This window comes from Mya arenaria, chromosome 2 (genome assembly GCF_026914265.1).
Source record: "Mya arenaria isolate MELC-2E11 chromosome 2, ASM2691426v1".
Lineage (NCBI taxonomy): Eukaryota > Metazoa > Mollusca > Bivalvia > Myida > Myidae > Mya > Mya arenaria.
In genome coordinates, this window is record NC_069123.1 from 13,480,570 (window position 1) to 13,504,441 (window position 23,872).

General features: G+C 35.3%; 1 protein-coding gene across 1 annotated transcript; it reads left to right on the top strand.

Annotated features, from left to right (window-relative positions):
• The first annotated feature begins 6,649 nt into the window (after positions 1-6,649).
• LOC128223698 (uncharacterized) lies at positions 6,650-23,615 on the top strand. The gene is made up of 22 exons (XM_052933019.1): positions 6,650-6,885; positions 9,853-10,427; positions 10,727-10,856; positions 10,985-11,391; positions 11,492-12,011; positions 12,301-12,521; positions 12,641-12,881; positions 13,083-13,326; positions 13,564-13,746; positions 13,858-13,904; positions 14,198-14,381; positions 15,071-15,561; positions 15,703-15,943; positions 16,186-16,357; positions 17,298-17,662; positions 18,000-18,149; positions 19,696-19,830; positions 19,926-20,007; positions 20,194-20,428; positions 20,544-20,796; positions 21,200-21,340; positions 22,497-23,615. Exons 1-22 carry the CDS (start codon positions 6,828-6,830, stop codon positions 22,651-22,653), a joined length of 5,232 nt encoding a protein of 1,743 aa, XP_052788979.1. The 5' UTR covers positions 6,650-6,827; the 3' UTR covers positions 22,654-23,615.
• Positions 23,616-23,872: the final 257 nt, after the last annotated feature.

A 23,872-nucleotide genomic window follows, 5' to 3' on the forward strand; every position in this document is an offset into this window, starting at 1 on the left:
CTTTTAATATGAATGTAACGTGCATTAAAGTGAGCTATTCAAATCATTTAAACATATTGCTCTTTATAAAAAACGAAACACAATGGAATGCAAAGCATTTGCATATATTGCACATAGACACTTTATCTCCACATTTTTCAAAAATCCTCTTCCGTTTCTTTTCTTTTGCCAGGTCATTTTCCCTTTATGTTCACGTTGACCTTACAAGGAAAGAAAAAATGTTTATTTTTTATATTCTCCTTCCAAGCTGAATGTAGCTATTATCGACAACTGTTCGTTTGCTATGATTAACTTTTAAGACGAAATCTGCACATGGGAAATGAATGTTTGAAATAAAATAGCAGTACATTTTTGGTATTGCCTGAACAGCCACTAAAACAAAACATAAAGTTTAAGTTGTTAATAAAGTATTGAGGGCTGCTATGTTTTTTAACGAAAAAAAGTGAATGTATGCAGTGAGTTTGTATCATACTGATTGTATTTATATTTATTGATACTACTTGAAGATTGCCATAATCACTCGAGTTTATGGCTTGTCCAGTAAAAAGTATTTCCCACCAACTTTGTTTTAATTAAGGTAGACGATAGAATCATTTTATTCGTTGACAAAATTTGATTGCATATTTAGAAATAATGGCAATCATTGCCAATACAGAAAACAAGTCCAATAACTGACAAAACAACAACACTTCTTCCAATGAAATGGCAAACATGATGACTCCTTGGCCCAATCGGTAAATGTTCCTTCCACAGTTTGCACCATGCCATCAATTTTGAAGAACTTTAAAATATTATAAATAACTGTTCGTTTTAATGTTTAACTTTGATATTAAACTGTTCGTTTCCACTTTTAACTATAATCTTCAGCCGTTTGTGTCGATGTTTTACCATTATCTAGAGCTGTTCGTTTATTATGTTTAACTGTTAAAAATAAATAAGAAATGGGTGTTTAAAATATGATAGCTATCAATTTATTAGCTTTTGTTAAAATATTCATTTATTCATCAGACCCCTAAACATTCCTTATCTAAAACAGACCATAAACTTGATGTCGGCAATAATATACTGGAGGTTGTTCTGGTACAAAGATTATTTTTGCTCTGCTTTCAGGCTTTAAGGTTTCAAATTTGGTATCATACAGAATTTCAACAATTGATTAAAACACAACTCTTATTATTGTCTCCTGTTATAACACAAAAGACATTTTTCTTCTCCTTTTGTAGTAAATACATAGTATAATGCTTAAAAACAACCATAGCTACTTGATGTCATGTCTAATTCAGGAATGATATTTTCTCTCTCTAAAACTTCAGGTAGATCATAGAATTGATATATTAGACAAATTTTGAATGAATATAGAATAAAAGTCCAATAAATACCGAAACTATTCCTACCAATGACATCGTTTGATGAGTCCTTGTCCTAACCGTGAACATTTCAATCGATTAACATTATTTCTACTGTTTGCAAAATACCTCAATTTTAAAAGAAGGAAGACACAAAGATTAATGAATTTGATCAACTGAATGAAATGATTTGCTAAAAAAACCGGTTCGCATATTAGATTGGTTTCTTTAAAAAAGATTACATTGATGTCTGCTGGGTTTTTTATTGGAATAAAGAGATATTGTCCGAATTAAATTCAAAAATATTGAATTAAAATTAAGTCAGTATGAACTTTGTAATACATCATTTTTTCACCAATAACACATGTATTTTATAGAAGTCTTTACTTTCAATCATTAATTTATTCATTCATAATTAATTTCATTATTCATTCATTTATTTTGTAATCATTTTATGTACAATATTGATATGAATAACTAACATTTGAAACAAATGTCCTGGTGTGTGTGATGTACAGTGCACATGCATAAATGGCATTATAAGACGGAGATGTTAAATAATATATACATTATATACATGATTCAATATTTTCTTGTATGTAATTAAACGTAAATAATTAGAGACTGAAGTCATTTGTTGCTGTTGTTTTATATTGTTTGTCCAGGCATGAGTTATACACTTAAACTGTTCAATTACTTGCAATGAACTGCATTAATACGCATATCAACTGAAATAATATTGCAAAAAATACTTCAGTTCTTGCAGAGAAAATTAAACATGTGTGCAAGCGTAATATTTATATGAAAAACTACAAAAACAAGCTCAGTAGCTGAACGTTTAAACATAAACCCCGTTTAATGGCACAGACTTAACGCCAAAGACAAAGAACACAAAAACAAACCATCACAAACCAGAAACATGGAACAAAAGCACAAAACTCCAAAAACCACACAGTTCATATATACTATAATATAAGGCTGCTTGTAAACGATGCAACAGTGAGTACAATGACAAATGTGTGTTGCCACAATGGGGCTCTGGACCTGACAGCGACACTTCAGGCTCTGGGTACTACACCGTGGAAGACTACCGCGAAATGTTAGCATACACAAAAGCTTGCCATATTGAAGTCATTCCTGAAATAGATATGTCCGTCATTCCGCTGCAGCTATGGCAGCAATGGAAAAGAGGGAGGATGGTATTGACTTCATGATAATTTTTGGTTATATGCCTATGCCTGTATCGTTGTTTATAAGTGATCGTGGAGTGTAACCGAATGTTTCTAGCTATCGAAAATGGGCTAAAAAACGCGACGAATCATTACATGAATTCGACAGGTGAAAACTACTCCTACTACGGTAAACAAGTTATTGCAATTACGCCAGTATGTATCTAATCATTCAATTTGCAACTGCTGAAGGCCTTTTCATATTGGATGAAGCAAAAGTATGGATTCAAGTTCAATTTTTATAGTTTATAATATGTTTAAAGGGTCGTGGAGTTGGTGGTAGATGGTCTCAAGAGGTTCAACATGTCTATACAGTCACTGCAGATTTTCCGTATTGGTGGAAGCGAGATTGTACAGGGACCTTCGGGTGGCTCTGGCGATTGTTTAATATGTCCGAATTAAAAAACAAAAACAAAAAAAAACTAACGTTCATATCTGCGTCTGACCTTATCAACCAAGTTAATTGGTAGGTGCGAAGGTTAATGCTATCTTGATATAGGATAAAAAAAACTTACCTCACAAATAAATGGATATGTAGTGTTTATTTGCGTGCGAAAATCTTTCACATCGGCAAAACTTTGCCATTGCGTTGAATAATATATATATATATATTTTTAGAACGGCGCCTCTCCGGCGCTTTTATATAAACCGAGTGACCGAAATTGTCGCGAAGAAAGGCTTAAACCTGGGACGTTGGGCGGATAGTGTGTATGCAGAAAACAAACCAAAGCCATTAAGCGTCTTTAAATCTTAAGTTCGGCTGTTTCATTCAAGATCTTAAGCTTTAAGATCGAAACTTTTCAGACGTCAACACGATTTCGGTGAAAACTGTTTTTTAATAATAATATCGTGATAATAATTATCTTATATTTAATACCCGTTACTTTACGGCAGAATAAGGTTTACGACTTATTATTTTATTGAAACGTGACCCTGGTGTCGTCGCACAAATGACTTCAACTTTGGTCATAATCAAAAACAGACTGATGCCTGACGATGTATATGCAATGCGGATGTTGATAGTATGGGCGATACCGTAAAATTTTTGGGCCTGTGCGGAAATCAGCCCTGTACACAGTCGAATAAAACTGAAAATAGCATAGATTTGCAATGGTTTTTCCTTTAGCAATCGTATACAAGAGCATGGAATGAAAACTATTGCTTACAAAATGAGGCGTAGCTGTATTGTTTCTTTTTATCTAAACTCATTGGCACGATATGCATCGATATAAAGACAATGCATGTATTGATGAACGTTACCCTTTGTACATTATGACTAAAGAAGATATGCATTAGTTCATAAATGTATTAACATTAATGTGAAAAGTATGATAGCTTCCATTTTAAATGGATCCTCATTGTTTTGATGATTATAATCATTAAATAATTAGCACTTCAGGGCATTAATACGGGTAACGGAGGTATGGAAACACAGTGTGGCAGAACTTAGTACTTCTTAGAACAACAAACTTTACAGGTATGCAAACTTGTTTATGGACAGACATAATTCGTACCGAAGATTAAGAGCATGATTTTTCACCGCCTTCTTGCCCCGGCATTCTCGTTCACAAGAGTGATGATTCTATGCGTATCACATAGTTGGATGTATCATGATTGAACCTCTGATGACTGAGAATGTGCCCTGGCAGAGCGAGCCTGGCACGAGACGGACTGGGAAAGCATAAAGTTCAAAACCGAACGGGTGGGCAAAAAAATGGCTGACAGGGAGATATTTTCAGATGTGCTTGGCCATAAGGAATTGCCAAGTCTTGAAAGGAATAGTATGTCTACCTCGTAAGTAGGTTTAGTCAGTTATGAGCCGAATGATTCATAGGTAAAGAGAACCTTTATGTTATTTGATGATGCTTCTGTGCGCGAATAATTTATGTCTGTTGTTCATAGGAAACAAAACCTCTTTGTGTAACATACTATAAGTAATTTGATTTTATCTGATACAAGGGTCGTGAACAAGGTTCTTGCAACTAATGTTCGCTACCCAAACCACACGGTGGCAATGTGTAGCAGACGTTTCAGTACAGGAAGTTCCTATTTGGGAACAAGAGATTTATCTTCGAACCAGGTATGTTCTTAATGTATCATCATGCACCCTTTGTCGTAATATTCTTTGTTGAGACTCATGTTCCAGTGAAATCGTGTTTCGCTGCTCGTTCCAGAGCGGTAATCTCATCATTTATCGGTCAAATCATTTGAGTTTGTGGTCTCTATATGGTGTTAACATTTGTGTATGTGATGTTTAAACGTCTGTGTCGTTATTCAATGTCGTTTGCCTATAAATAGGGAGAAGTTTAGTGGGCTGCCCCTGTAGTTTTCTTTAGATTTTACTAATTAAAATTAAAAAAGAAGTTGGCACAAATTTTGCAGTGCATTCCAAATATATACAAAGGCATAAAACATGGTGCATAAAACATCTGAGCAAGAACATCCATATCAACTCGTCCATTAGCAAACAGTAATCCTTTATTGAAAACGTATACGGTGTGATATCATCATACGCATGTTTGCATGTAAAGTGCATATATACCGGTCTTATAGATAGATTATTTCGTGCTAACATTTTGATAAATGACAAGATAATAAGTGATCAAAACAACAACATTTTGGTAACATTTTGATTGATGGAACGTACTATCAATGCGATCAATCGATCAATTTTCTATTACCAGTTACACATGAACAAAACAATTGTTTTAATTTACCTTCGGCTGTTTAAAATGACTTGAGATGCAATTTGATTGTCAATTGCAACACCTACTATTATCTATATTTTAACTAAACAAACATGGTTAAATTAAAGATTTGATTCAATTTCAATTTTGCAACACATTGGCATTTCTATGACTCTGACACGAATTAAGTTTTCATTTTTGCTGCTAATTATTTTTCATTTCCTTTAATTGTTTATGAGTATATTTATTGCATGTCACCAGTACCAGGTCGATAAAATAGGGCCGTAAAAAGGACCGCTCTGGTCACTGGTGAGCATGTTCTTATATTCATTTTTTTAATTATTATTTTATTTCGTTCTAACGTGCCTACATCATTACTGAACAATCAATCCCAAATAAACGTATTGAGTTAAAAGTAGTGAAGAAAGTCATTTTTAACAACAAATATATCAAATGCACTCTATTTTACATCGATCATACTCAATCAAACTAATTAAGAATTCGGATTATTTTTATTACTTAGTTATTTTTTTCCACTAAGATGCTTTATGTAAACAGCCTCAGACAGGAAAACTAGTCAAGTGTAGAGAAAAACAAACACATGTGCAAGGCATCAGTTAAGTTTCATTATGTTTTAGTGATGTAAGCTTATTTTTAGTAAATATATATATATCAAATGACTTAACTTTTTTTTACATTTTTAACCCTCCAAAATGCATTTATCGCAATTGCATAATGCAACAAAACCGAAAGTTATTAAAAGTATGATATAATCTACTAAGTTAATTCCGGTAACTGCCCACTTATCTGCCTTCTAAGCGTATAGTGAGTCATTAATCCAGTTGGGAATTTCGTTGGTATTTCCCAAATATTTCTTTTTACTAAAACATCGAGAGGACCTCGGGAATTTATCAGACGTCTTATGAGACTTTATCAAACTTATATGATCATTTTTATTTCTCCCTCTTATAATTTAATTCTTAGTGGCACTGATGCTTTAATTTAACCTCTTTGAGATATGGCGCTCAGAAAAGCATTTCTCTTTCAAGGTTTTCTCTTTCTATGTTTTAGACCCAAAACCTACCACCTTCATAACGCCAGACGTATTTTAATTTGACATATATGTAAGATGCAAATCTTTGTTTCTCTTAATTCCAAAATAAAGATGATATTAAATTAGTTTAAACACCTTCATTCAATGTAAACTTTTTAAGTGAAATACATATTCTTACACATTAAAAATGTCGTTTAAGATGTGCATCCTTCAACGTCCGACAATTAGGTAATACTCATTGTCATGTTTTAAGGCCTGGGGCGTTTAAAGACTGTTTACTATGATGTAGGGAGAATATACATCTTTCCTCGTATTCATTTTATACACTGTTTATATTACCATGAACGATAGGCTCACTTGTCTTGTCAGTCATACGGTAGAAGACGATGGATGTTGATTTTTAATTACTTTTTTCAAGCAACTTTAAGTGAGAGGCAATCTACAAATCTTTGTTTATGGAGTTTTGTGAAATTACGTTTAAAACCTTAACGTGTTGCAAGACGCTAGTACAATGAAATACATTTTACGAAAAACATGGATTATAAGTATAATTTGCCTTGTACTCATAGGTAAGAGACTATTAAATGAGTTTTAATTCATGTTATATATGTATGTCATACTGAACATGTGCTAGATGTAAATCAGAGAAAGAAATTTGTCAACAAAAGATTCTTTTCAAACATCAGTTCCTTGACAAGCATTCAATTTTTATTTGAATTAATGTAAACAATACATATTATTGTTTCATATTTGGATATATTTGAAGTAGATTCATTCATGATATAATAAATATGACTATGAAAACACAATCAAAACCGATTTTCAAAACATCCAGTAAGAAAAGAGTAATGTTGTAAAACAGATTTTCATTTAAACTAAACTAAAATACTACATACATTCAAATATTGTTTAAAGGATGGTGTAGTGAATGATTAGGTAACACGCACAACTAAGCGGTGTTCGGTTAATATATTTACATATCTTATTTACGTCAATAATCTGGCTCATGAACTTTTTATTTGTCTCGATAGTGCCGAAGTATTTAAATATAAAACCTTTTTGCATTTAAACATTAGCTGAGAGAGTTATTGTTTATAAATCCCTAGCTATTATGTAATAGTGTGATGAAATGAAGTAAAATTTTAATAAATAAGAATGGGAAGTGAGCGTAGCAAGCGAGCCCTTCTTGATAATTTAAATATTACTTCAGGTCATCTAAGTGTCTTAGGATACTCCCTCGTTGGCTGACACATGGTCAACACAAACACTGACGCAGGGAGTGTGTATTGGATGGGTGGAAGTAGGCGGACCTTCAAACCCGCGACAATTCAATTTCTTAATGATAAGGCCTAGTACGTAATGTTTGCCTATTTGCAATTTCATTGGCTGAGAATTTAGGTTTCAATATTCAATTGTGGTCAGATTTATTTAGAGCTGCACCCGATAAATTATGAATTAAATTTGATTTTACTTTAAATCATCAATTTACGTGCGCTGTTAGTGGATAATTGGATGCATTGTCAACATATGAAGACGATAGGAGTCGAAAGAAGTCGCTCGGAACAATAACGGTACGGTGTGTATGCGCAGTACAAGTATTTAAATGATCAGTATTATAAAGATTACAATGAAGTATTGGCGTTTGATTACACAATGGGGATTACAAAACAGCAGTATCGGGTACAGATCAGCGTCTTTGGTGCCATTAAAAACCATAAAGTGTAGGCAGTACAGCAAATATACAGTGGTTGGTGATATACGCCTTAGAACCTTAATATTCTGGGTGTCTAAACTAATAACTTGTTTTGCTTCTATATGTGATCAAATTGGACGCCAGTACCAAATAAGAACGCTAGCTACCTTTTCTTTTTACAAAATGAGTGCCTACTACACGACTCTCTTGCTCTGGTGATCTTTGCGGCATGACATCTACTGTCTCAACCTGTTGAAACCTGTGGGAACGGACAAGAGATTGCTCTATATTCATGGCGTAATCTTACTTTTTAATCATGTGGTGTAGAACTCAATCCAGGCTCGACAGAGGACAATCATTATATTAAAAGCTCTAAATGAGGCTAAAGATAAATCAAAGCTGCTGTTAAAACTGAAAGTTCATGTCTAAGAACAATATCAACAAGTTTAAAAGGAAATTAATGATACCTTAGCAAAAGTTGATTATATTGAGCTTAAACAATCAGACGTAAACTTGAATTAAAACTTAGATAATGTCTCCAATGTATTTTTTTATACAAATGAACTCCATACTGAAGTGGGATTATTGTGAATGAAACATTAAAAAATAGAGAGGCTTAATGAATTAGAGCAACATTTGAACAGGTTTGATGCGAACAGATTGACATGTTCTATGTGAGTATCAGTGATCCCAAAAATGACATTTAAAGCGTTTACAGAAGATACTGCGCGCAATAAATGAAAGTTGTCCAAAGTTAGTGGAAGGAATTTGGGGGAAGTGACCCTTTTGGTAAGAAAAATGTTATCTAAATTTGTAAATCGTGCAAATCGAAAACTTGAGTACGGAGTTGCCTTGAGAGTGCGTAAACAATTATTTCGAAGGGCATAATATATGTATGATTCTATCTTCTCCAAAAAAATTCTCTATTATCTCGCCATATGCTTAATCCGCTTTACAAAATCTTGAACAGTTTCAAGTAGAAAAGAGCTAAGCGGGTTCTGATATAATTATAACTGGAGGCTTAAACGCTAAAACGGGTGGTGAAAATGACAGTGTTGTTCATATTGATAATGTACCACCACTCATTAAATATTCTGATCTTTTATACAATAGATATGAACATTCAAGAAATTCTATCGATGTTACTGTAAATTAAATGCGGCGAGAAGTATTAGCATTATGCCAAACATATGGATAATCAATGACATCCCAGACTTTACATGTGTTAATAAGAAAGGTTGTATCATAGTTGATGCTTATATTTCTTATAAGAGTGTTTGGCAAATATTGAGCAATTCAGAACGAAATCACTCTCCTAACTTAATCAAAGTTTATCACTAGATATAACATTTTCAATAAAATATAAAGTTCAAACATGCACAAAAATATAGAGAATTTCTCTCTCTTAGCACATTTGGACACGTTTTGTTACGATGGTACACAAGGTTAATTACCATTAACAATATTTTCTTTATACTTTATAAATGTTCGATAAATGTGATTTATTAGATTTGGGTGAATTGTATAAAAAAAATGTCTATGAAGTCATCAAGGTAAGAAAAAGAAACAGAATTCTAAAAGTTCATTGTTTAAAATATAAGGTAAAACCAGGTTTAAGTTCTATGTCTTTAACGTTTGTAGGCACTGATTTAAACTTCTTGTCAATGATAAAAGGCCTTTATCGGGCTGCGCCCTTATTTAGGGCTCTTCTATTTCATGTAGAACATGAACAATATACCCAATTATATGCGTAGAGACAACCTATCCACATCAAATATTTACCGGTCGTTGATAACAGAATATATTTATGTATTGTATTGTTCATTTTTATTTATTCATTAAGATCACGCCGAAGGTCTAAATCAGGGGGAGCTTGATGAGTTAGCGTCCAGTCTACAGATTCATGTCAAGGTCCTAGACAATCTGAGAAACGATGGGAACAGGCATATCGTGCAAACAACTCTAAAAAATGTCGGACAATCACCGATTCCTGATGTAGGATGGACGCTATATTTCCACAGCATGTTGATGGCGTTTCCTGACAGTTTTCAACATGAAAATAATAAAACAGTTGACATGAACATTGAAAACGTTCAGTTTGGAGTCGTACAAGGAGATTTGTATTATATGAAGCCAATCCCGGGCTTTGCTCCGATTTCACCGGGTAAAAAAAGGGTGTATAATGTGGTCGTTCAGTATTGGGCGGTTGCAAAGACCGATTTTATGCCATTGTGGTATGTTTCATCTGACACTGAGAGTGTCAAACCACGTGTTGTTCAATCAACATTGTCTTTTGATCTTGATTATGTTGAGGATTTCGGTGACATAAGGCAATGGAAACGCAAAAGGGAAGACCGGTATAACCCATACAGCCCGCAAGATCGTTGGTCGAAGTTCCGATTTGTAGGGAGCCGAGAGGTATTACTAAACTTTATATAATAAATCGAATAAAAAAATAGTAAACAAATGTTTGCTTATCCATATTTCGAACAAGAAATCGAATAATTGCTTTTTCTTGACAATAGTAAGCGAGGCACGTATTTAATTTAAAGGTTTGACAAAATATATCTAATTTCCATTTCAACAAGTGAATAAGAACATCTCCAAATTGTTAATTACTTTATCGGTAATTCTATATAAAACATTTTATGAGGTCTTTTAATTTCATTAAAATAAACAATGAATAGTTGATTTGTTTCTTGGATGACTTTTGTAAGGAATCGGTTGTCATACCAAGCCCTAAGAACATAGAACGTCAGGAAGATGGACCACTTATTGTGTTTGATTATTCGTGGAAAGTGTTTGATGTTGATGGAGCTTTCATCGAAATTGCTAAATATATGAAAGGTTTGACATCCTTATCGACAATTGTGTGTTTATATGTGTTGTATTTAAATCATCGTTTAATTTGAAGTTAACCTGACCATGACCGTTGTTTTTTTTCTTTACATTTTAAATTTGTTTCTGTTTTTCAGAAATCTTCAAAGTCGATTCCTCAGTAAGTGATGGTCCAATGTTAATTAAGCTTATAAAAAACATCACACTGCCTGGACAAGCATATTTATTGCAGATTGAAGCTGAACACAAAACTATTGTTTTACAAAGCAGTACACCTCAAGGCATGTTCTATGCTGTACAGTCCTTACGAGCCATAATCGATGACACGAATCGAGTCTACATTCCTTCAATGACAATTGAGGACGCCCCACGATACGAGTGGCGAGGTATGCACTTAGATGTGGCAAGAAACTTTCACACTCTTCAAGACGTGAAAAGACTTATTCAAGCCATGTCCATGTACAAAATGAATCTACTTCATCTACATCTCACAGATGATGAGGGATGGAGAATAGAAATTCCTGGCCTTCCAGAACTTACTAAGGTATGAAATTTAAAAAAAAAACGTCATTCCAGTCATTCTAGTCTAACATTGTCATTCGATATTCGATATATTACTATATAATTGTGGTATATATTGCCAGATTGGAAGTCGTCGATGTCACGATTTGAATGAAACACAATGCATTATACCACAATTTGGATCAGGTCCATTTGCCAATTCCTCTGGTACAGGTTATTACACGACGGCGGAATACAAGGACTTGCTTAGATTTGCTAAAAAACACTTTATAACGGTTGTTCCTGAGTTCGATACACCTGGACACTGTCATGCAGCTGTTGTTTCCATGGAATATAGATACAATAAATTCAAAATGAATGGAGACGAAACTTCTGCAAAGGAATACCGTCTGGTTGATCCAGATGATGTATCATTTTATAGATCAGTTCAAAACTGGCGAGACAACGCTATCAATCCATGTATTGATTCTACATATAAGTTCATAGAGAAGATAATTGATGAGATAAAAAACATGCACAAGGACATACAACCACTAGAAATATACCATTTTGGCGGGGATGAAGTTGCAAAGGAAGCATGGAAACACTCGCCTTTGTGTCAGAAGTTTTTAACAATCAACCCGAAATATAATGTTACACATGGTCAGTTACCCCAACGATTGTTTTAACTATATTTGAACTTATATTTAATAGTTCTGCACATTGTGACGGTATGTGTGTCTAGTTCAGTGTATGTTAGGCCTTTGACAATGTGCCACTTAACATTCGCAACGTTAAAAATGTCCTTGTAATTTTGTTTCCATCATTATGTGTATACTCACAGTATACCAAATCGAATGTAAATGGTTTTCGTTTCATAGTGTTTCATTTGCGTTAAGAGTTTGTTTATCTCATGGGCAAACGATTGTGTTTCTTTTTCTTGGCAATTTAGGTTTGAAGAAATATTTTGTTACGCGGGTTGCTGAAATAGCAGCTGCAAAAAAGGTTAAACTTAGCGGATGGGACGATGGGTTCCTAAATGGACAATCCAGTCCAGAACCTATTCCGATCAGTGAATTTTCCAACGCTGAGTTGTTTGTCAATACGTGGAACAATATCTGGGAATGGGGTGGTGGAAGCAATGCATACAAATTTGCCAATGCTGGATTTAAGGTTAGTCATGTTGTCTGTGTTTTTCAATTTTACCATTCCTGCATGATTGTTTAGAAAAATAAGTAAAATAAAAAATAAATATGAAAAGAAAAAATAATTGTGTTTTTCTCTTATTTCAGGTTATTCTCACCCAAGCAACTAATTTGTACTTTGACCATCCACAAGAGCCGGATCCAGAAGAGAGGGGACTTTACTGGGCGACCCGATTTACAGATACTAAAAAAGTGTTTCGGTTTATGCCCGAGTCCTTGTATGATAACATTTTTGAAGATAGATCAGGGGGACCTTTATCAAAACTTGAAATATGTGGAGAGGACATGTCTAAATGCACCCTTCTGAAGAAACCAGAAAATGTTATTGGTATGTTTTATTGTTGCTTTATGCATGATCTTTAATGTCTGTCTAGTTTTATATGCTGTTATACGTAGAATGAAAAAATAAATATTACCGTTATCTTTATGAAATTTCAAAGATATGTTTCTCATTCTATCTCCTTTTTTTGGAAAATTGCTCATTTGTTTGTCATTTATACTACTTCTTTTGTGTGTTTTTGTGTGTTAGGAATGCAAGGTGCATTGTGGAGTGAGACTGTAAGAACAAGTCAGAACATGGATTATATGATATATCCTCGACTTCTTGCGTTAGCTGAAAGGTCCTGGCATAAGGCCTCTTTCGAAGATCAAAGTGACAATATTGAAGTTTTTGAAAACGAATGGATAACATTTTCGAAGGCGCTTGGAATGAGAGAATTCAAACGTCTTGACGATCTTGGCATATCATTTCGTGTTCCACCTCCTGGTGCAAGGTACATTCCATACACTCAACTTGTATGAACTTTAGGATATAAGCATTATGAAGTTAAATATTTTTTATATTAAACTATGTGATAGCCATAAGCGACATTTTATTTGTGGTAAGTTCAGATTTAAGAATAAAGTGTCATGTTTTATTGTTTCCATACTGACAATTTCGACATTTTAAAAAAAAATGATATATTGAAAAAAAATATGTTTTTACAAACGTTTTTTTTTTATATTTGTAGGCTATTGGAAAATGGAGAAATGCAAGTCTCAACAACATATCCTGGACTCGGAGTAGAAGTGAGCAAAGACAACGGCACTTCCTGGCAACAAGTGCCTGAAGAGATAGTCAACAATCCTAATCGCTCCACAGTGGTTAAATCTGAAGGCGATTGGCATTCTGTTAAACTGAGAACCACATTTAGGTAACAGCCTTTAATATTACGTTATCATGATTAAAAATATCGCTTGTGATTGTTTATAATTCAAGTGCTTATTATTCTGCTATTCGATATTATAAACTCCTTTTTTTCTAGGAATGGTGATAAAACGAGGTATAGCCGTTCAATAACGCTCAATAAAGGTATTTCTTCCTTGAATATTTTACCAAATATGATTTATTTGTATCATGCTATCGCTCGATAAAGGTTACACATTTGTCCGTAATATGTGCCATCATTTTGTGTCGCTAATAAATTTGATTAAGAAACCCTTACATCAACTTAAGTCTAACATTTTAGTGTAAAATATATTGTTGTTTTTGTTATCGATCTTGTTGTTCTTGTTGTTCTTGTTGTTGGTAGTGGATATGTTGTTTTTGCTGCTATTGTTCTTGTTTCAATAAAAAGTATAACTCGATGTGTTCCTGCATTACAGAAGTAGCTCGTCCGGTGGTTGAACAATACATGTTGAATTACATCGCTGAAAACCTTCTTATCCATGTTGAAGTCGTTGATAACCTTAACAAAGACGACGATAACTATATGAGGATTAAGCTAGAGCTGACCAACAACGGATCTATGAACATACCGTCTGGTGCTTGGAGAATTTACTTTTACAGGTAAGATAGAACTGTATGTATTTTTAGTATCTCTCGTCCTCCAGACGAATCCGATATAAATGGGTTTGACAATATCTAAACATTATTGAAATAATGTTTTCAGTCTTGTAAATGATATCAGTGATGCCTGATAAGTGCGTATGACAGTTGGTCAATTACGAGCATACAAGGAATTCAGTTTTAATCTTCATGTGTGTGGCAGAATGTGTGATTGTTTTTGTCAGTGTGGATAAATATAATATTTAGAAAGAGTGGACAAACTAGTTTGTATTCTATAAAAAGTAATAATATGGGGCGTGTTGTGTCTGAAATCAAATATAACCATTCCTGTCGTCTTTTCTTGTCATTGTCGGTCGATTCGATCACCTCGATCACTGTATAAATCATCTCGTGTAAACTATTACCACAACGTTTGTACTTGCTGGTTTTATTACTATCAATTAATAGATATCAATTCATACATTCATTGGATAGGCATTTAAGCTTTGTAATTATTGTCTGAATTATTATTTGAATGTTATATTTGTTTAAGACTCATTTTATATAGCTACGAATAAACTTGCATAGACCCGGACTATACTGTATCATTAAATTCCCCGGTTACATGTGCATTCGTGTTTTTATGTATAATACATCATTAATTAAGTGTATAGTATGATTAGACTTATGTTATAAATCCATGTTTTCAGTCTTTACGGTGCAAAAGCCAGCAAGTTGAGCTGTGGCCTTTCTATAGGACATGTTAACGGTGGTCTGTTCTACATCGAACCAACACCTGGTTCCTTCCCGGGAATTCCTGCCATGCAAAGTCTTAATCCGTGCATATACAATAACAAGTGGTGGATGGTCAGCCGAACGGACAATATGCCAAACTGGTTTGTGACTGCTCCTGGTATGAAAGCAATGAAACTCAAAGCAACGAAGAGCGAGACTTTGAGCTATGTGGGCAAATTTGACACCGCGGCAAAATGGAAAAGAACACGGGAAGACAGGTTTGATCCCTATACGGCTCCAGAGAGATATGATATTCTTCGCAGAGACCCTTCATCTAAACCAGTATATCGGGTTGTACCAACTCCAATGAAGTCATCATTTTCCGAACACGAAACCACTCACATTGATAATTTATTCGTAGTTGTAGAATCACAGGAATTTAAAAGAGAAAGTCAGTTTCTAGCAGGTAAAGGCAAATTACCATTAGTATTTTCTCAGTTGATGCAGTTTATTATAAAATTACAAATAAAATCCCAAAAGCATCGGATACACTTTGGGCTGAATTTAGTTCCTTGACCTAGTTAAAATTATTATTTTATTGTTGCAGGGATGCTTGAAGTAAACATTGTAGCAACTGCACAGGATTCGTCAAAACAAATCAAATTCGAAATGAAGCAGAATATAGGCGGAAGTGACGCATACGAGATAAACATCAGTCCAGAGACACACACTGTCGTCATACAGGCCCAAGAAGCCTCCGGGGCATTTTATGGGGCACAGACCTTGCTATCGCTTGTGGAAGACAATGATAGACAGATTCCTAAAGCTACTATCAAAGACGCGCCGAGGTATAAACTTTAAAGAAAACTAAATGTATAATAGAAATAATGTTTCTTGTTTTTCCTATTGTATCCATTCTACAAGACATTTCATTCAATGACACATTTAAAACGATGTAACATATCTATTTTTTATTCAAATAAATTATATTCAATGGATATTCGGCACTCTTGGTGAAGCAATAGAAAAGGATTTTACTTTTTTTATTGATAAAATATTTAACGATGCCGATTTAATCTTTATCCAATAGGTTTGGATATCGTGGTGTTATGTTAGATGTGGCACGCAATTTTAAACCGAAGAATTGGATATTGAAGTTTATCGATGTGATGGCCACGTATAAACTGAACAAGCTTCACCTTCATCTGAGCGACGACGAAGCCTGGAGGATAGAAATACCCGGTATACCTGAATTGACGGAGGTAAGTATATCAATAAATAAATCAAGAAACATAACTTAGACAGGGTTTTACCTTTAAAAATATATATGCGTCAATGTATTGCTGTACGGGGAAGTGTTTTCACGCTTGAGAACTCAAGACGTACTATAGACAGAACTTCAACATTAAACAAATTCGTGCATATAATAATAATAATAATAATAATAATAATAATAATAATAATAATAATAATAATAATAAACGAAATGTGTGGAAATATAGTGCTTTTGAATACGTCATTTGTACTTGTCATAATACCAGTGCTGGAAAAAATTGTATCGATTTCAGTTTGAATTTATAATTTTGTTGTTTGATAACCGGAATCGTTCAATCTGCACCGCAGATAGTTAAGTATGTGGGCCTTAAAGGGGTTGCTTCCGTCACGTCCGGTCACATCCAGTTGAACAATATTGTGTTTCATGTAGCTCCAACATTAGTGTACATACAATCATGAAACGTTTTAGGAAGTAATAGTTAGATAATATGTAGTGAAATCTTAAATCTTAAGTTAGTAAATGACTAAGAATACAACTGCATTGACTGACACATTGTCAACGCAAAATCTTACACATGGGGTGTGTCGGATGGGTGACAAAAGGCGGTCCTTTAAACGCTCGCGAAAATTTAAATTCTTACTGATCTAGCCTTGAACTTCTTTATCACATACCTGCAATTGTCTTAGCTGGAAAGGTAGATTGTATACAAATAACGATTAATATGAAATTTGTGTGTCATTTTACACATTCTTATACAGTTTAATAGTAATGGCCCTTGACTTAAATAAACAATTCCAGCTTAAATGCGGCGTATGGTTGTTTTAACCACTACGATGAATAATTATTTGGTGACCTAAATTGGTGTGCATATAAATACTTTAATATGATTTGAATGTAGCAAAATTATCAGAAATCAATTTCAATAGATTGCAAGCAAACGATGCCACAGCGAATACGACGATGAATGTGTTGTGCCCCAGCTAGGCTCAGGGCCTGATACGGATACATTAGGGTCGGGCTTTTACACCGTCGACGATTACAGAGAGATTCTCGATTACGCTATGTCCAGGCACATAGAAGTTATACCAGAGATCGACATGCCGGGACACTCAGCTGCAGCAATCACTGTGATGGAAAAGAGAGAGGATGATATTGACTTCATGGAGAGTCACGCATATGGGCCATTACCGCAGTCGTGGCTGCTTTATGACCACAAGTTTAACTCAAGTGTTTACAGTGTGCAAAAATGGTTAAAGAACGCGATGAATCCATGCATGAACTCTACGTACAGGTACTGTATTCATATTTTTTTAATAAAACATTTATTTTTAAAACGATTTTCAGCAACAACACGGGATCAACTGGAAAATAAGTTTTAAAATAATTGATAGTAAGTTGTACATTAAAACGGGGTGATAACATTCAAGCATAAATTGGATCACTACAGCAATATAATTGTCCGGAATAACAACATTTTCGCTTTTATTTATGCATTATAACACTAATACTGTTTAGTGTTGCCTAACGCTAAACTCGACCCGATTGGAAATACATTATAGCGAAGGTCTGGGACTGTCTGAATTGTCTTAAATCCTCTTTGCATTTCTGGTGTTTTTTTTGTTTATCAGATTCGTAGAGCGGGTAGTGAACGGCCTGAAAGAAATTCATAGGCCTGTTCAACCATTGCGCATATTTCACATGGGCGGAGACGAGGTGGCACGTGGATCCTGGGATGAATCCAGAGAGTGCTTCGATAACGTGGACCTTCGCGGCAAGGAGTAAGATGTTTTGTAATTATTGAGATTTTTAATAGAACATTTTCATTCATACGAATTCGTCGTTCACTACAGCAAGCAGGTAACTTGCAATACAAGTGAAAAAAAATGATCATAAAATGGCGAGTTCGTTTTTTGCCGCTTGTCACCCACCCTCGACTGCGCAAAAACGTTTTAAAACAAGTGAGTTGTCGTCGTTTGAATGGTAACCGCCAAGTGTACGTAGCGAATACAGTGCTATCAATGAAGTATTTTATTCGCAAAATACTTATATCGTTCACAAACGTCCTATAACATTTGATATAATGTATGTTAATTTGGCTGGACTAACTTTCTGGGATGCGGAACTTTCAGTTCGAAAATAAATATTTTATGACTAAAAGCGTTGCAAACGGTTTAAGAAAATGCAAAAAGCATCAATTTTTGCACTTTAATACAAAAATCTGCGATCTTATTTTTTCAGCAGGCTTATATGACTGGTTTCCATGCATTTTCGCATAAATTGGCTCGTTCCAAGACAAAAAAATAAAAAAGGTGGTCCAAACGTTCAATCTGTGAGAGTGCAGCTTTAAGGTGTAGTTTTCATTATGCATCGGAAGTGTCGTAACATCAGTTTTTACTCTGACTATATTTTTTTTAACGCGGATTACCTTAAGGTACATAGCAGCAATGTTTGAAATTTCTTTATTGTCAATTTCCATGTTTCTCTCGTAATGCTGATTGGAAATATTGATGAAAACATTGATTTGGAATGCCATTTAACTGATTCTATTGTACGCCATAAAAGGGTTATTTAAAGAACATGAACATACTGGAACTTCGCGTAAAATACGCGCATAGTGCATCGCACAATATTACTACAATCTTGGGTCGCCTTTCAAAAGGATAATATTTGTCGTAAACCATACGCTTCTAAGAGTGCTCATGTACATCCGTAAAGTTACGGTCAAATCTTTGCGATAAATGTCCTTACGATACTTTTACTGAAACGCAGTTAAACAAAACGCATACAAAATTACGATCTTCAGCCTAAAGATCTTTATTCAAATGGGACCCAGAACTCGTGCATAAATTTTCATATATATTCAATGGCATTTTTTATCTTTAAAATTACCTCATTAACTCATTATCGCTCAAAAAATTGAATTCATCATTTCAGCCGAAAATGCTTTTATTATTAGGCACTACTTTTATGTGCAGTCGTCATTGAGATAATTGGCTTCTCTGTCACTTTTAAGTTTAATTATGCCTCGTCCCGGCGTGTTTTTAATGCTTTGAAAAAATCCCTAACTATGTTGTTTTGTGTATGCATTTTTGCACTTCCTTGATTTGAACGTAATAAATTACCGGCTTTGGGTCGCGGCATTTCATGTACTTATTTATACTGAAGTTTTTGGACGTCTCGGACAGTTTCCGGCAATATTGCTTCAACCTTAATGAAATGTAATTTCAAGTTTTGTCTGATTTGCTTTGTTTTTGATTCACAAATAATTACTCTTCAATTGGGGTCTGGAAGTTGTCATTTGTTTAATGTGAAAAAAAAATTCAGCACGGTGGCGTTGCAGCGGGTGTTTATGAACCGTGTGGCAAGGATTATATCAGACAAGGGCCTGAATCTCGGTGTCTGGGAAGACGGCGTTTATGCTGATGACAAACCAAACCCAATAACAGACTTCAAGTCAGAGTAAGTTTTGAAATTCATATATTTTCGTTGCGAAAGACAAACCTCTTGTTTTCTTATATATAATGTATCAATTTGCACATATATTTAATTTCCAGTGTGTTTGTGTATCCATGGAACAACAGATGGGGTACGAACAAAGCCAAAAGATCATCAGAGTTCGCTGATGCTGGATACAAGGTATTCGGATGCACAGGTTTAGGTTGACATTATTTTTTCTCTTCGAATCTCAACATTAGTGAGCAAATATAATACAGGTTTCTTCTTCTTCACGGATACTTAATGCGCCTACTTAATATACTTAACCAATAGAAATTTAAAAACTTACACTGTACGTCCAAACCTCTGAATACTAAACTATCACAGGTGATTCTACCTCTGGCCACCCATCTCTACTTTGACATGCCACAAGAGCCCGACCCGGAGAGTCGCGGACATTACTGGGCGACCCGCTTCATCGACGCCCACAAAGTATTTGGGCTCATGCCGGATAACATATTTGCTAACGTGGATGTGGACCGGATGGGAAATTCTGTGTCCTTGGAAGACTTGTGTGGAAATGCTGCTTGTCCTCAGCCGAATAAGACGGAAAATATCATCGGTGTGTGTTTCTTATTTAAAAGACGTTTCGTTAAGCCACGGACGATTGCATGAAATGACAGTCACATTTGTTTAATGAAACTGGTATTGATAGACCATTTTGTTCTTTTCCCCAGGTCTGCAGGCATGCATGTGGGCGGAAGTGATGCGTACAGAGGAGCAGTTTCATAACATGGCCTTCCCTCGTCTTCTCGCCCTTGCCGAGCGCGCATGGCACCGTGCAAACTGGGAGGAAATAGAAGATTGGAGCGCGCGGGACGCATACCGGAATTCCGACTGGGAGGCGTTCGCGGATGTCCTCGGCTACAAGGAACTTCCTCGGCTTGAGAAGAAACAGGTTCTTTACCTCGTTGAGCCACCGGGAGCTAGGTGAGTGTGGTCTAATGCATGTATGTGGTATGTAAGAATGCGGATGTTCGAATCTTTCATTGCGTACTAAATAAGTATTAAGAAATTGTTTAATTTAAAAAGGTTCAATTATTCGCCACACATATACAGTTTCCTGAACATTGTAATTTTGTACTGAACTGCAGTAAGTAAACAAATGCATTCATCAAAACTGTTTTGAAGCGTGATCCTGTCGAGAACATTTTAATCAATTTTGATTATTTTTTATTACAAAAAAGATCATTGTTTAACAGTAGGTCTATAAAATAACCAAACATTGCGAACATGAGTATATATTAACATCGCCATTAAATTAAGAAGATCTCAGTACTTTTAAAGACTATTTTGCAGGTTAGTACGCACAAATGCGCTGCTTACTTTTCAGGGTTGAAGGCAACGTACTGATGACAAACACGCGGTACCCTAACCACTTGGTAGAAATAAGCATGGACGGAGGTGAGACGTGGAACGAATTCCAAAAACAAAGCCTGGCTAACGGGGAACATACATTCCACTTTAGAACGAAGTAAGAACGGGTTATTGGTCTAAAATTTAACAGTAACATTAACCATGCCTTTAAAGTGTTGTGTAAATAAATGTAGTCGTACTGTATAGACGAATGGGCAGCCAAGCGTTGTCAAACATGTGATTTAATGGTCTGAAGTGCATTAATTGTACAACCATTTGCTGAACATATTGTCCTTGAAATTTCTCTCTCTCTCTCTCTCTCTCTCTCTCTCTCTCTCTCTCTCTCTCTCTCTCTCTCTCGTATGTTGGTGTAGATTATATCATATCGTTTCATTATTTTTATACCAGGTCGACTTGTGAGCCAACTTATTAAGATATTACACATGGGGAAACTAAGTCTTTCCTATTTCTAACATTGTCCCCCGTCCCTCTTCCATCTCGCTCACCATCGGTCTTTCTTTGATGATAAGTCAATTCTGTTATTTCTAGTTCGGCATTATGCACCGGTCAATTGTAACCACGCCCCCCCCCCCCCAGGTCCGGGTTATGGCCGGGACTTTGACTTTTGGTCCAGCCAACCCCGGTAAAATCCCAGCCCTGCGGGGACGAACTGATGGTTAAACCCCGGCCAAATGCCCCCGCACCACAGAGACTCTATATAAGGCCCAATCTCCGCTAAATTTGGCGCTATGACAAAACCACCGCGGTCACCCGGCCCTGCGGGGGCACATGGAAAGTAAAAACACGGCCCTTTTCCCCGGCTATCCCCGGTATACCCCCGGACCTGGGGGGGGGGGCTGGTTACAAATGACTGGTGCATTAATTCAAATGTCTTCTTTTGAGAAGTGTAGCATACCTTATCGAGTTTACCAAGCTTCTGTTAAAGGTCGCCATTGAAAGGCTGCCTGCCAGGTCGTCGGTGTTTGACCGCGTGAGTTCATTGAGCTAACGCTCGTGTGTTTTAAAAGTGTACACACTTGTCTGAGGCTGAAAACTATATTTTTGATCCGGTCCCTAACGAATACGTTTTGCAGAATCCGGTGTATTAGGATTTAGCCTTTAAGCTAGGGGCCGTTTAGCCTGATCAACGTAGTGGATTAGGGGCCTTGAGTTGAGACCTGTATTATCGCCCGTCCAAATTTTCATGGGGGATGCGGAGGTTGAACGGTTCTTGACGAACGTTTCCATCACATTTTCCCCTTCTTCTTTTACAGGTCGCCGGTGCTAGGCCGCGTGAGTCGCCCTATTGAGCTGATAGCCGTAGTTGAGGGTGACGGTCGGGCGGGTTCCGCTGTATCGTCTTCTCCCACGTATCTCACCATACTAGTTACATTTTTCTCTTTTGTTTGCATGATTTGGCGTGTTTTGTAAAATAAGTTTTGTTTGAAGGTGTTTTGAAACCTCAGGATGCAAGTTGAAATATTCAAACGTGTGTGCATGTATGTCTAATCTGTAAAAGTTTGCACACGACTGCTGTATAATTTATGATATATTTTTTTTGCGTGTTTGACTAGACTTATGGCATATCATGGTTGGGCTGACAAAAATATCATATGATCAAGTATCCTGATTGCTTTTTTATGATAATGACATTACATAAAATTTATGCAATAAAACAACTTAAACCAATGATTTTGACATGGTCATACAGCAATTAAAACATGTCTAACTTAGGCATGTTTTGGTTCCCTTCAGGATCCTTTAAAAAGATTTAATATATTCCAAAAACAAAAATCTTATATTATTATTTTTGTATTTATTGACGAATTTAATTAAAACTTTAAGAGATTCAATAAGTAAGCTATCGAAATATAACTTCTGATTAAAAGTATGATGATGGATTTCATTGACTAGGAATTAATGACGTCACGCTTGCAAACATATAGAATGATGTCAGAATCGTTCAAAGACGGTAACGACGTCTTCTGACTAAAACGTTGGGTTTTAAGTGAATATCCCTACCAATTTTCACTATGTGTTGTTGTTTTTTCCCAAACTAATTGACAGTTACTATATGAGTTTTCACAGAGACCGGATATAATATTGGGTGTATAAATATGTTTGTTGTAAGTGATTGATATGGCTTACATGTATTCTGTGTTTTATCTGTACGAGTGAAATCGTGGTTCGTGTGAGCATTTAATGCAGTCACATAATTAAAATTAAGAAAATTCGAGTGTTTGCATGTACAAAAACATAACCATTATTATTCATTTTAGTAATAAGTATGTACCTATACCCGTGTGGCATTTACATAGTGAACACATACAACTGATGTGTTACGCATAAACTAAAACAGATTTGTAAAATTATAAAAAATAAAGTTTTAAAAAGCATTGTGTATTGTTGAGTACATATAAGAAAGTTGTATTGGCAAGATATTTTATACAAAAGTACAAATGAGGTCAACTTCAGTTGGGGTGTTCCTTGGGGACTTGTCATTTCCAATGGCAAAATTGCATTAGGAGAACAAATGTTGCTGATCCTACGTTATGGTTTTTAATGATTATACTCCAAGGGATATTACTTGCATTGGGATGCAATAATAAGTTTATCAGGTTATCTTTCATGATAATGCGAAAATACATAT